We start from the raw sequence: 13,305 nt of genomic DNA on the forward strand, positions 1-13,305 counted from the left end.
AGTCCCCACACATTGTGGCAGGATCAGATGCTATATGGGTGAAGTGGCCCTGAAGGTGACTTACTAGTTTGTTCATTATTATAAAGCAAGTCATACTCATTATTTTTTAAAATGAAGACAAAGAGATCTTTTTTTAAAAAAAAATATTTATTTATTATATACACAGTGTTCTGCCTCCATGTATGCTTGCACACCAGAAGAGGGCACCAGATCTCCTTACAGATACTTGTGAGCCACCATGTGGTTGCTTGGAATTGAACTCAGGACCTCTGGAAGAGCAGCCAGTGCTCTTAACCTCTGAGCCATCTCTCCAGCCCCCGACAGAGATCTTTTTATTATTAATTCTCATTCTCTCTCTCTCTCTCTCTCTCTCTCTCTCTCTCTCTCTCTCTCTCTCTCTCTCTCTGTTTGTGTGTGTACACTTGTACACAGCACACACATCTGGAGGGCAGAGGTGCTAGGTTCTCAGATCAGTTACAGGGAATTGTGAGCTGCCTGGTATGGGTGGGGTACTGAAAACTAACTCTGGTCCTCTGTAAGAGCCATTTCACCAGCCCCCATACTCATTAAACAATAAAACAAGCATATAAATAATAATCACCACCCTTCTTCTGCTGTATTCTTTGTTACCAACCCTAAGATTTATTTTTAATTAATTTTTTAGTGCTGGCACTTGAACCCAGAACTATGAGCATGTTTAGGCAAGTACCGTGCCATTCACCTGTATACCCACCCCAAATCTAAATTTTATTGATTACCTAGCAATTAAAAAATGGAAATAATAGCATTCATAATGATGATGGTGACAACAGATAATAATAATACTATTAGCCTGTGCTCCTCAGTGCCCCCACTTCCTGTCTGTGGTGCTTACTTCCAGCCCTGGAATTAGACATTAATTTTTTTTAAAGATTTTATTTATTTATGTATACAACATTGTGCTTCCATGTATATCTGCACACCAGAAGAGGGCACCAGATCTCATAACGGATGGTTGTGAGCCACCATGTGGTTGCTGGGAATTGAACTCAGGACCTCTGGAAGAGCAGTCAGTACTCTTAACCTCTGAACCATCTCTCCAGCCCCAACACTAATTTTTTATGAAGGAGAATGCTGAGGTTCAGAGGACTAACCAGTCCCAGGTCACACAGTGTGAGCACGTTCTCTGAGTGTTAGAGTCAGGTTTAGCTTGCTGCCGCTGAATATGACTGCCCACCCTGTGAGTGGGACCTTGCCTTGGGCCAGGCTTTATTCTGGGTGCCTTGGCCTTTGACTGATGTTCTCATGTCCTCATTTGGAAACATCACTTAGCTGATGTCATCAGAGGAGACAGGAGTGTGGACACATTCACAGGAAAATACTGGTTGGCTAGTGAGTTCCCATGTGCAATGTAGTGAAGCCCAGGAGTGTGAAATGGGTCACTGGCCTCTTGTGGGACACAGGCTTCAGGCCCGCCCCACTGGCTGGCTGAGTATCCTCTAGAAGCTCACAAGTTGTTCTGGTTCCTATGGAATTCAGACAAGTTTCATGTCCTACCCAGAAATGCTAGTGTCTTGTTTGTCTTATTGGGAATAGTATGCCTTTATTTTTCATTCTGTCCTTTTCTACTTGGTATTTCCTTCAAGTCTTTTCCCTCCAGTGTAAATATTAATTTTTAACACATAGGAAAGATTATGTGCTTGTAAATTGTTCAGGCAAAATATCTTCCTTAGTTGACATAGATCACTGTAGATATATATATTTAAATCTCTATGAATAATAAAATAGTAAAACTTTAATAAGTTTGTGCTTTACAGGGTCTTGAAGTTTAACATTTTCCTTCCAGTGCATGATATGTGACAGGCTGTCATCCCTACATCTTTCAGATCCTCTTTAAGGAGTCCTCACTGTTAGCTTTCAACACTCCTTCTGGGTTGTTCCCTCTATTCAACAGTTGTAGTGTCACTGTGTTTTGGTCCATTCTTCTTATTATGTCATCAGCATGAATTTTCCCAAGTGGAATCTGCACTGAGTATTCTTCTTTTCCACCTGTGTGATACTGTGCCTTGGCAGGGATAGACAGTCCCTAGTTGCACTACAACGTGGGACTCTACTACTCAGGACTCTTATTTTTTTTTCCTTTCTCTTTTGTTCCATAGTTGAGTCTTCTTTACACCTGCAGACCCTCCCCAAGGCAGTTCAGAGCATCCAATTCTAACTTCTTCTTCCTGCTGGTGTTGCTGATTGGGCTGTGTTTAGCAATAATACCACTAACAATCAGCATGTCACGGTAAGTATTCCTTCATTTTCTAAAACTGCTTTCTTTTGTGACTCATATCTCTTTATGGTCCAGAACTTGTAACATTCTTCATGGGCTTTTCTAGAGCCCACAGAAGTCCCTACTGGCTTCTCCAGACATACTTGTTTTGGTTTTCCTTTGTTTTGTTTGGTCTTGCAACTTTTTAACCCCAATGCTGGGTAGCAGGCAGAGGACAGGTGGGAGAATGGAGACAGGCAGCTTCCCAGGGGCTCACTGGCCAGCCAGACTGGTCAAAAGGGCAAGCCCCAGATCCAGTGTTCACTGAGAAGACCTGCTTTAAAAAAGGAAGACAGTGATGTTGACTTCTGCCTCCAGGAACACACGTGTGCACACAAACGCACATGCATACATGTGCACATGCATTCGTGTGCAGAGAGAGAGAGAGAGAGAGAGAGAGAGGGGGGGGGGGGGAGGGAGGAGAGGAGAGAGAAGAAACACTGCTAATTTACTCCTGCCAGTTTTCAAATTTCTCATTTATCCCAACACAGTCTTCGCAGGTTCATTTTAAAGCAGCAATTGTTCCCACTGTGCTCAGCTGTCAAATCTTTGTAGTCGTCTTTGATTCTTTAAGGAGTTCTGGCCATTTTCTCTGCCTTCAGATTAAAGGAATTAATCTAGTATGTCTAGTGTGTTCCTTCTGTGACATCAAGCTTACATTTCTGCCTTGTGTGTCCGGCAAACTGAAAGTTAGACCTAGAGACTTGTTGGAATCTCAGGGTCAGCATTTTCAAACATAGTACTCCAGAAACGTGTGGGCTTGGAAGCTCCCTGCAGGCTATTGTAAATAAATACTCTGGCCATGCAGCAGCAGACCTCTCAGGCTGGGCTGCATTCCCTCCCTCTCTGTCCTGGCAGCATCCCTTCCTCCAAAGCCTGCGGGCCATTCACCAACTACAACACCACCTGGGAGGTTATCCCCCTGACTGTGAGCACCTTTCCCAGCTCGCTGCAGACTCTGATCCATGGTGTCACATCGGAAGCCTTCGCAGTGCCTTTCTTCATGATCATCTGGTAAGTGACAGCCAGACCAGAGCAGTGTGTCTCCTCCCACATGGGAAATGGAGGATGTGTGTTCAGATGCTTTCTGTTACTGTGACAAAATGACAGAAGAATCAATTTAGAAAGAGGAGAACTTTATCCTGCCTTGGGGTTTCAGACACTCTGTTCCATGGTGGCTTGGCACTGTTGCCTTTGGGCCTGTAGTGGCCTTGTATAGCATGGCTGGAGAAAGGAAAAGTATCAGCCAAGGACCTCCAAGACCAAGTTCTCAGCACAAAGGAGATTTGTTTGCCCCAGAGCAACAAAGGATAGGGATAAGGGACAAAGACAGGAGATAGAGGATGAGGGAGAAGGGGAAGAGAACAAGGGAGAGTGGGACAAAGGTCTGATAGAGAGGAGACAGACATGGCCCATAGGAAAATGGAGGTTTATAAAGGCAAAGGGGGGAAACCCTGAGTTACGATGAGGTGTTTAATGTTTATTTTTTCCTTCCTTTTATTTATCCTTTGTGTCTTTCACATCATACATCTCCATCCCATTCATTTCCCCATCCCTTCGTATCTACCCTCTGCCCTTGCAACCTCCCCACCCAAAAAATAAAACTTAAGAGAAAAAAGAAAAGGAGAGAGAAGGGGAAAAAATCAGTCTCATCATGGAAGCTGTAGTGTGACACAGTGAGCCACTCAATAAACCCTTCTGTCCATATATCTTTACTTGCAAGTGTTCATTGCAGAGAGTCATTGGTCTGGTTCAAGGTCTCTGATTTCTGCTACACCATTGGTGCTGGGCCCTTGCTGGAACTTCCCTTGGTTATCCTGCTGTTCCCCTGTGTTGTGGAAATCGTGCAGTTTTGGGTCTGCAGGACCAGTCCCTTTACATGCTCCAGCAAATCACAGATGGGGTGGATATTGGGGTAGGCCAGCCCATAATCTTGGTTCTGGGCCTGGATAGTTGGAGGGTTGGTCAGCCCACAGGCTCTCCCTGTCTTCACCACCAGGGTGAGGTCTCCTGCATTGCCCTGGGTAGTTCACCCTTTGCAGCAATGAGCAAGGGGCGGGGCCAGTTGTGCTTTGATGTCCTCAGGGTCAGCTCTTTTACATCTACACCTTGAGAGTCAGCTCTGCTGTATTGCCCAGGCATGGCATAGGGGCCACACTCCCCAGTGCTGTAGCTGATGATGGTAGGCCTAGCTCTCCTACTCTTATGACCTCAGGGCCAGCTCTCCCACCCACTTCAGGGCAGGGGTGAGGGAAAGAGGTGTTTAATTTTAACTGGGCATATTAATTAGGTGAGCCAAAAGGGGCTTTTGATTGATGGATTTCAATACTTTGATAACTGGACCTTGGTAATCAGCCTCAGGAGGAGGAAGTGGCCTACTAAGGGAATAGACCTTGGTGACTAGCTTTAGGAATGTAAACTAACAGTTTTTAGCAAGGCAGAGGGAATGGGAGAGAAGAACAAGGCCTGCCAGAGGCTGGCTCACCACCCTCGAGCTGGCCAGAGTCCCTTCTGTGGGAACTCGTGGTACAGGAAGCCTGTTCATTTCATGTCCACTGGGAAGCAAAGAAAGAGGGAAGGACTTGGGTTTCAAAATCCCCTTCAAGGACACACCCCAGAGACCTACCTTCCTCTCACTAGACCCCATCCCAGCACTACCTGCTGAGAGACACACTCTTAGCATATGGGCCTTTGGGGATGCCCCAGAGTGTCACGTGCTAGGCTTGACAAGTTACCTAACTTCTCTGAGCCTCACTTTCCAGTTTTAAAATGACATAATAACATTCACTCAGGGGAATGTTGACTATACTCAGAAAGTTTACACACTTAAGACCTGAGCCCTATGTTCCTGCTTATAAAAAACACAGTAAACATGACTTATTCCTGACATCACTGGTGGTTTGCCTAAATCTCACACTCTATGAAAAGAAAATAATGGATCAGTGGGCAACAGAAGAGCACTAGAGAACTGCTTGCACTTGAACCCTGCCTCTGCCATGTCTAAGCTACAATTAACTGAAACTGACTGTACCTTCCTCACCCTAACTTACAAAACACTCTTATCCTATGACATGATTAGTCCAGTAAAATCCCACTATAGAAAGTAGTTTTAAAAAACAAAACTTGGGGCTGGAGAGATGGCTCAGAGGTTAAGAGCACTGACTGCTCTTCCAGGGGTCCTGAGTTCAATTCCCAGCAATCACATGGTGGCTCACAACCATCCATTATGAGATCTGGTGCCCTCTTCTGGTGTGCAGATATACATGGAAGCAGCATGTTATATACATAATAAATAAATAAAATCTTAAAATTAAAAAAAAATAAAAAGATAAAAAAACAAAACTCATGAAAAGAGGAATCCTATTCCTTGCTGAGATTAATAATAAAATAACTTAGAGATGCTCAGCTAGCTGACCTGGACTTCCCAAGAAGCTGTGTTCCAGCAGCAATGGGTTCATAGTTCACCCATGCCCCCTGGTGGTTAGACATCTGCTCTGCCTTTGCTGTCCTTAGAGGCCTGTGGCTTGAAGAGACTTGCAGGATCTCTACACCTCTTGGTTATTTGGTCCTCACTTTATCAGCCCTGTCTGGGGACATTAGGCAGGAATGAGGTGAGATTGGCTTCTCCATGAAATGTGGTCTTGCCCTCTGTCCCACCATAACTTGACTCTATCTGAGACCCAGAGCTGCAGACTAGAAGTTTTTAATGGCTTTTAGTCCTAAGCTTGTCACCAAGTTTTCCTTTATCCATCTCACAGATGAGGAAATAGAGGCCAGAGTACCTGCCAAGTGAGCATCCCAGCCAGTTTCTGACACCTTTAACTGACTTTGACTTTTCCTCTTCTCACTTTGTCATCCCAAACATCAGGGCAGAAGCATCAGTAACTTTATGATTAGCACAGGCTAATTACACAGGTTCCCTTATAACCCATGTGTCTTGTCTTGCAGCCTTGTCATGTTCTACTTCATTGCATTGGCTGGAGCACACAAGCGGGTGGTTGTCCAGCTCCGAGAGCAGCTGTTCCTGGTAAGGAACCACAGACCCAGAGGGCCATGGCCAGGAACATGAAACTAGGACTCGGGGCATGATGGCACAGGCTATCCTAGCACTCAGGAGGCTGAGGCAGGAAGGTTGCAAGTTCCACATATGCCTGGTCTACATAGTGAGTTCTACACCAGCAAGACCTTGTTTCTATTAAAGAAATGGGGCGGGGGAATAAAACAGCCCTCTCTGGTTTCATTCATTCACTGGTTCATCTAGTACTATGCCAGAGAGACAAAAGCACTAAAGAGTTGGAGAAATGATATATTTGGAATGGGGAGATAGTTGAATGTGTAAATTGCTGCTGCACAAGCATGAGGACTGAGTTGGACCCCAGCGTCCATGTAAAAGGCAGGTACCATGGCCTGCATTTGTAGTCCCAGCACCAGGGAAGCAGAATCGGGTGGGTCTGTAGACCGACTGGCCAGGAAGCCTATCCTATAAGCTGGTCCAATTAAGAAACTTTGTCTCAAAAAATGGTGGACAGGGAGCTGTAGAGATGGCTCAGTGGTTAAGAACACTTGTTCCTCTTGCAGAGGACCCGGGTTCAATTCTTAGTGCTCATATGGTGGCTTCCAGTCATCCATAATTCCAGTTCCAGGGGATCTGACACCGTCTTTTGACATTCTGCAGGCACCAGATAGGCACATGGTGCACATACACACCTTCAGACAAAACACTGATGCACATAAGATATAAACAAATCTAAAAAGAATTTTAATAGCAAATACCACTTCCACCTTCCCAACACTACTTGAGAAATGGTACCTGAGGTTGACTTCTGAGTTTGACTTCTGGCTGCTACATGAATGTCCACATACACACACACATGCTCCCCTACCCCCACATATGCTCCTCTACCCCCACATGAACATGTACACATCTCAAGGGCAGGTACACACAGTGACACGCATTCTGAAAACTAATTTCTGTGAAGATCATAAAAGCTAGCTATGTGGGGTGATGGAGGGGTCAAGGCTACTTCAGCCAGCGGATGTGGAAGATCTATTGAAGGAAGTCAGGTGACATGGGAAGGATGGCAGTAGCCAGTTATTAGAGGTCCTTAGTGGAGTGGAAGGACCTAGTGTGGGAATAAGCCAGACACTCTGGGGAGACAAGAGAATGGGAGTGTGTGGCTGGAGGGCTGTGGTGGATGGGGGTGGCAAGATGAGTTTTTGACATTAGGCAGATCTGATAGGAGGTTTGGGTTTTATTGAGTATTTGGGTTAAATTGTCTATCTGAGACTGGGTCTTTGTAGCCCAGGCTAGTCCCAAACTCAAAATGTAGTCAAGGATGACCTTGAACTTTTGATCTTCCTACATCTACCTCCTAAGGGATGGGGGTTACAGGCATGGACCCCACCACACCCAATTTATGCAGTGCTGGGGGTGGAACCCAGGGCTGTGTGCATGCCAGGTACTCAGCCCCCATGTACATTTCTAGAAGATCTCCAGCTGTCATGTGGACAAGGGGCTGTGGACAAGGGGAATCCAGTGAGGGAGACAGGCCAGACTGCAAAGCACTGTGGCAGTCCAATGGCTGGAATCCCTTCCCTTGAGCCTGAGTAGAGACTCATTTGACAGAAGTAGCTTTGTACATTTCTAAACATGAGATGGACTCCGGACCTGCTTCTCTTTTTTTTAGGAGAGCCGTGACAAGCGTTATCTCATCCAGAAACTAACAGAAGCTCAAAGGGATGTGCGGAGCCAGCAGGCTTGAGCATGAAGATGATGACTACAACTTCTCAGCACTTGACTCTGCCTAGTCCACCTGGGCTCTGAGTGGAAATGTTAAAATGTATCTTTCTAGACTTCAGAGCTTTAAGTGACTTAGCCATGCAGGCTGACACGTGGGAAGCCATGGCTGGCTGGGGATTCCACCAAACCACTAACTTCTCAAGTTTCTCAGGCTTTATAATTGAAATCAGAGAGGGAGAATGTTATTTATTTATTTTTGTTTAAATTTTTGTAGTATTTAAAGGTTTGTGTGTGTTGTTTTCCGAAGTAAAACTAAGTTCCCCCATCTCCAAAGCTGGGTGGTCTCTTTGGAAGTCTTTCCAGACTGAGTGAGTACTCTCTCAAATGCCACTGGTGACTTAAAATTAAACCTGACTTCTTATTTTTTCAAGTGAACAGGCATCTTCAGGTACTAAAGGCTAAAGCTGATAAGAATGTGGAGAGACCATCATGGTAGCCCCTGCCTTGTGCCTGGACCACTTGAATCTCTGCCCCTATCAGTGTCAGCTATTGAGCAGGGGACTGGGGCAGGTTGCAGGTCCTGCGCCTCAGCTCTCCAAGCCTTTTCTGCAGCCTTGTTCACTCCTCAAGGAAAAGTGACCTTAGTTGACTAGTTAGCCACCAACCTTCTGTTTCCACCTGGTTCCAAGTTCTAAGATTTGGTGACAGAATTGAAGAAGGGTAAAACCTTGTAAGGTGGACAAGACAGTTCCTCTGTTTTCAAATGGCATTAGTCTTCCTTGCAGAGCTCTTCATTCCTGAAGGACACCAAATGTTTCAGAGCCAGGCTATAATGTGCTGTTTGGTATTGAAGCTGTGGGTAAGGCTCCGGGGTTATATGTGTGGTTTCAGATGTAGATCCATGGACTAGCCTATTCACAAGAACAGCCCATAATATAAACATAGTTTGGGTTCTGATTGCTTAAATACACATCTCAAAGGGTTAGGTTTGCCTGCACTTAAAACTTTGGATGTGTGTACCTTTGTTTTTATAAAACATTACAAAAACAGTATCTCTTGAGATCTCCGCTAACAGAAAAAACCGTATTTAATAAATACCTTGTCATATGCCTCCCCAAAGCTGACCCTTTTAATAATGTTTGATCGGCTTTCACTTTAAAGTTTTGGTCAGAGTGCTGCAGTCCTGTGACAGACAGTTTGAGTCTTCTACTGGTTTTCACTTGGCTCCTAACCTTTCCTGACATTTAAAACTAGACTTATGTTTTAGAAAGCTGCCAAGAAGGATCTCCCACTGCCTTGTTTCCTAAAAATGATTGGCTTCTTGCTCTGGAAGCAAAGCAAACTTGTCATGGCTAACACATCTGTATGTGTATAAAGGGTCCTGTGTGTGTGTGTGTGTGTGTGTGTGTGTGTGTGTGTGTGTGTGTGTATGGAACTCATATGCTCAAGCCCAACACAATCATTTCTTTGATCTTCCATGAGGTTGTATTAACATGGGATTTTTATATATGTAAGAATTGCATTTCCTAACCTTTTCTTGTATTTGAAGATCTGAGTTTTTAAACCTAAGAATTTCAAATAAACCAAAGTTCATTCCATCCTCATAAATAATTGTTGGCCTTTTTGCCTAGTGCCTTCATATAATATTCTTGTCACTCACCATGGCCCTGAAGATTATCTACTTTCCTGTTTGTACAGATGGTGGATAAAATGAATAAAATGCTGTTTTCTTTGTTATAAAACGGATACCAAAATATGCCAAATAATATATTAGTTTTAGTTAATGCTGCTAATGTACATACCTCTTACTTGAATGTTTTGATAACTTTAATAACCAGGTGATGTCGGTATAGTTTTTAAAGTGTGGCTCTCTAACAGGCGTGTTAAACTACTGACTACACAGTATCTTGGAAGTTTTAAAGTGTCATTGTATGTACATGAACTCACAGAAGCTGTTCATCAAGAATGAGGTGATGAGGAAAGCTGCAATACTCTGTAAAGCTGCTCTTTATTTCTCACTGAAATTAGAGGAGGTAGCATTTTGACATCTGATGGATGTATTAGATGAGTTTTTATCACTTCTTGGCTTTCCTGAAGCCAAAGAAAAGCATGTCTGTGTGTTTTAAATTTCAAAAGCAAAGCTATTTTTAAGCATTTTATATCTTAGCACTGTAGAAAAGCACTATTAGTGTTTATTTTGCTCTATAAAGATATAATAAATATTGAAGTAGATATGTAAGTGTTGGGTATGTGTTGTGAATACATATATCTGAATTTCTCCTTCATAATATCTTGAAGTTCTGTGCAAGTAGCTATGTCCTTCTTTTTAATGGCCATATGGCATTCCACAGCAGCAATACACATTTCCTGTAACCCTGCAACCACTAATGGGTACTTGAAGTGGGTTTTTGTCATTCTTCCCCTATACAAACCCTGGAAGACTGAACTTTAAAAGCCTCTGCAAACATTTCCATTTGCCCTCTTCTTCTGTAGGCTCTTGTTCTTTCTTTCCTTCCTTCTTTCCTTCTTTCCCTCCCTCCCTCCCTCCCTCCCTCCCCTCCCTCCCTCCCTCCCTCCTTTCTTTCTTCCTTTCTTTCTTTCTTTGTCTCTTAAGGCAGTCTTGCAGGTTCTTTCAGTCACAAAATGTTCTCATCCCAGTAAAGAGAAGAATCCAGTTAGACAAGTTTTTAGTTTGCATGAATTCTTAAGTTTGCAAGTAAGTCTCACAGCTAAAAATCAGCTACCCACTTATGCTAAGTATTTGGAAACAAAAGAATTCATTTTTTTCCAGGGTGGCACAAGGTCTGGCCCTGTAAGAACTTCTGAACACATCTTTACTCTGTAGTGAAACATGGGATGTACCCATTGCTGTGTGACTGTCAACAAATGTCTTCACTTGCTGGGACAGTTCCCTTACATATAAGATACAAAAACAAGACAAATTGCTTTTATATTTCAGGATTTGATTAGAGAAGAACATACTTTTTTCCCTTTAGAAAACATAAAAGTACTTACCATAATATGAACGATTGAAAACTATAGAGAAAAAATTAAAATTACTCATAAGCACACAACTGGGTTTTTTTGTTATGTTTTTTAATAAAGTGAGAGGCACCATCGAGGCTGAGGCAGGTAGACTGCAAAGACTTCAAGGCCAGACTGGACTATACTGCAAGTTCCAAGACACCTAGATACAGGGTAAGACTGTTGTCTCATAACCAAAATAAAGTAAAGCACAGATGGAGGGAGAGGAGAGAAATTATAGTATTCTCACTTAAATGCTTTATCATTTATCCAAAGTTCTTTCACAGTCCATTGTACACACACACACACACACACACACACACACACACAGTGAGTTCTGGAGGCTGAAGCAGCCATATCACCATTTAAGGCAAGCCTGAGTTACCTAATCAGATATGAACATAAAATATATCTGTAAGCATTGTGGCTTGGATGGAAAGGTATTCTGGCACTCCGGAGCCAAAGAATACCATAGGTCACAGTAAGCATAGCAGCTTCACTAGGGGCAGGTTTCCCCAGTGAAAGTATTACAGCCCTTCTCTGCTCTGCTCTGGCTCCAGGGAAAAGTTGTTACTTCTCTCCTCCACTCCATTCTGGCCAAGTAAAGTCTCACCCAAACTTCATTCAAGAGATTTATTGGGAGGGAAGAATCCAGGAGAGTGGCTGTTCTCTGCCAGCGTGGAAGAAGACAGCAGCAAACTGAACAGACACAGGGTTTATATAGAGCTTCTTAGGGGCAGAGTTTTCCAGGGTGGGGATTGGTCAGATTTCAGTCCCTGAGCTCAGACTGGCTAGATCTTGTGCTCAGGGACTGGCTGGTTTTCTGCTCAGGGTCAAGGGCAAATTTGGCTCTGGCTTCAGGGCCAAGGTGTGTTTCTTTCACTGTTTTTTATTTTTTTAATTTTTTTAGCCTTTTGGCTCTAATTTTAGCTCCAAGATGTATTTCTTTCACTAGCTCCAATTCTAGGGACAAAGCGTGTTTCATTGGCACTGGTTTCAGGATCAGGGTGCATTTCTTTGGTTCTGGCTGCTGGGCCAAAGTGTGTTTCTTTGGCTGGCCTGTTTCCCTTACAATATCATTACATACATTTCAGGGAGCTGCTAACTGTGCCCAAGAATCAGTTAGGTTTTCGTTTGTTTTTAGCATTTTCTTGATGGTAACATAGTATTTTTAAAATGTGTATTTGTCTATATGTGTCCTTTGTGTAGGTGCCTGCAAAGTCCAGAGGTCAGTGCCTGATACCCTGGATTTGGAGTTACAGGCAACTATTAGTTGGGTGCTGTGAACCAAACCCAGGTCCTGCAAGACCAGGAAGCACTCTTAACCCCCAATTTTTAACATTTTACTTCTAAAATTTTCAATAATAACTAGGAATTCATATATCTCAACATTTTATTTTCTTTAGGACAGATATAGAAGTGCAATACATGGCAAAAGTTTTGAACATGTGAAGGTTTTGGGTGACAGGTTTAAGCTGAGCCTCACTGCTGCTAGTGTTGAGTACTTGGATTCATCTTAATTTTAAGCTATCGTAGTATACTAATTTAAACATGATAGTTATATAAAATAGCTTAGCAGCTTCAATTATTTTACAGTGGCTATGTATCAAATATATACAAATAAGGGTGCAAACTGAAGCTCCCTTAAAGCCACGGCTTCTGTCGGCACCTATGACGACTGATGTATATCCTTACAGGCATTTTTTGTCCTCATACACATTACTTACTTGAAAATGTAGACCCTAGCTGTCATATTAATAGATATCCACTTTTCAAAGTTTAACGTTGCTAAATTTTCCTTCCCTCAACACACAGCCATCTTCACTACTAATATGCACCAATACAAACGGGCAGGAATAATCCAATAAAGTATGAAGAACAATGTATGAAACAAATCTCAATACAAAAATTGATACTGTGAAATGAACTATGAGGCCCACAATTTACACCAAACACTGGAGTGTTTTAGCAGGTAATTTCTATTGGTTTCTAGGTATAGAGACACTGTAAATAGAGAAAAATAATCTCCGTGAAGCAGGGGAATCAAAGGCCCCACCAGTAACCTAGGGGGTCGCACCAGGGTTGCTTCTCCAGGGAAACTCCGCACCCTCACCCATAAAAGTGGCCAGGGTCCCTCACGACGTCAAAATGATCGACAGGGAGCACACCCAATAAGAGTTCTTGCATCGGTCATTTCCAGCCAATCGGGTGGAATTCAGAGTCTAGGGCGTTTCCTCTGGCTCCT

The 13,305-nt window shown here is 43.3% G+C and overlaps 1 protein-coding gene across 1 annotated transcript in view; it reads left to right on the forward strand.

Moving 5' to 3' along the window:
- The window catches only part of Tmc7 (transmembrane channel like 7), a 48,197-nt gene extending 40,139 nt beyond the window's left edge, over nucleotides 1-8,058 (forward strand). The window contains exons 13-16 of the mRNA XM_027410161.2: nucleotides 2,139-2,269; nucleotides 3,155-3,310; nucleotides 6,245-6,323; nucleotides 7,984-8,058. Coding sequence (XP_027265962.1) covers nucleotides 2,139-2,269; nucleotides 3,155-3,310; nucleotides 6,245-6,323; nucleotides 7,984-8,058 — 441 coding nt within the window. The remainder of the gene's footprint in view (nucleotides 1-2,138; nucleotides 2,270-3,154; nucleotides 3,311-6,244; nucleotides 6,324-7,983) is intronic.
- The last annotated feature ends 5,247 nt before the right edge of the window (nucleotides 8,059-13,305 follow it).

The sequence above is a fragment of the Cricetulus griseus genome, chromosome 3 (assembly GCF_003668045.3).
Source record: "Cricetulus griseus strain 17A/GY chromosome 3, alternate assembly CriGri-PICRH-1.0, whole genome shotgun sequence".
In the NCBI taxonomy this organism is placed as follows: Eukaryota; Metazoa; Chordata; class Mammalia; order Rodentia; family Cricetidae; genus Cricetulus; species Cricetulus griseus.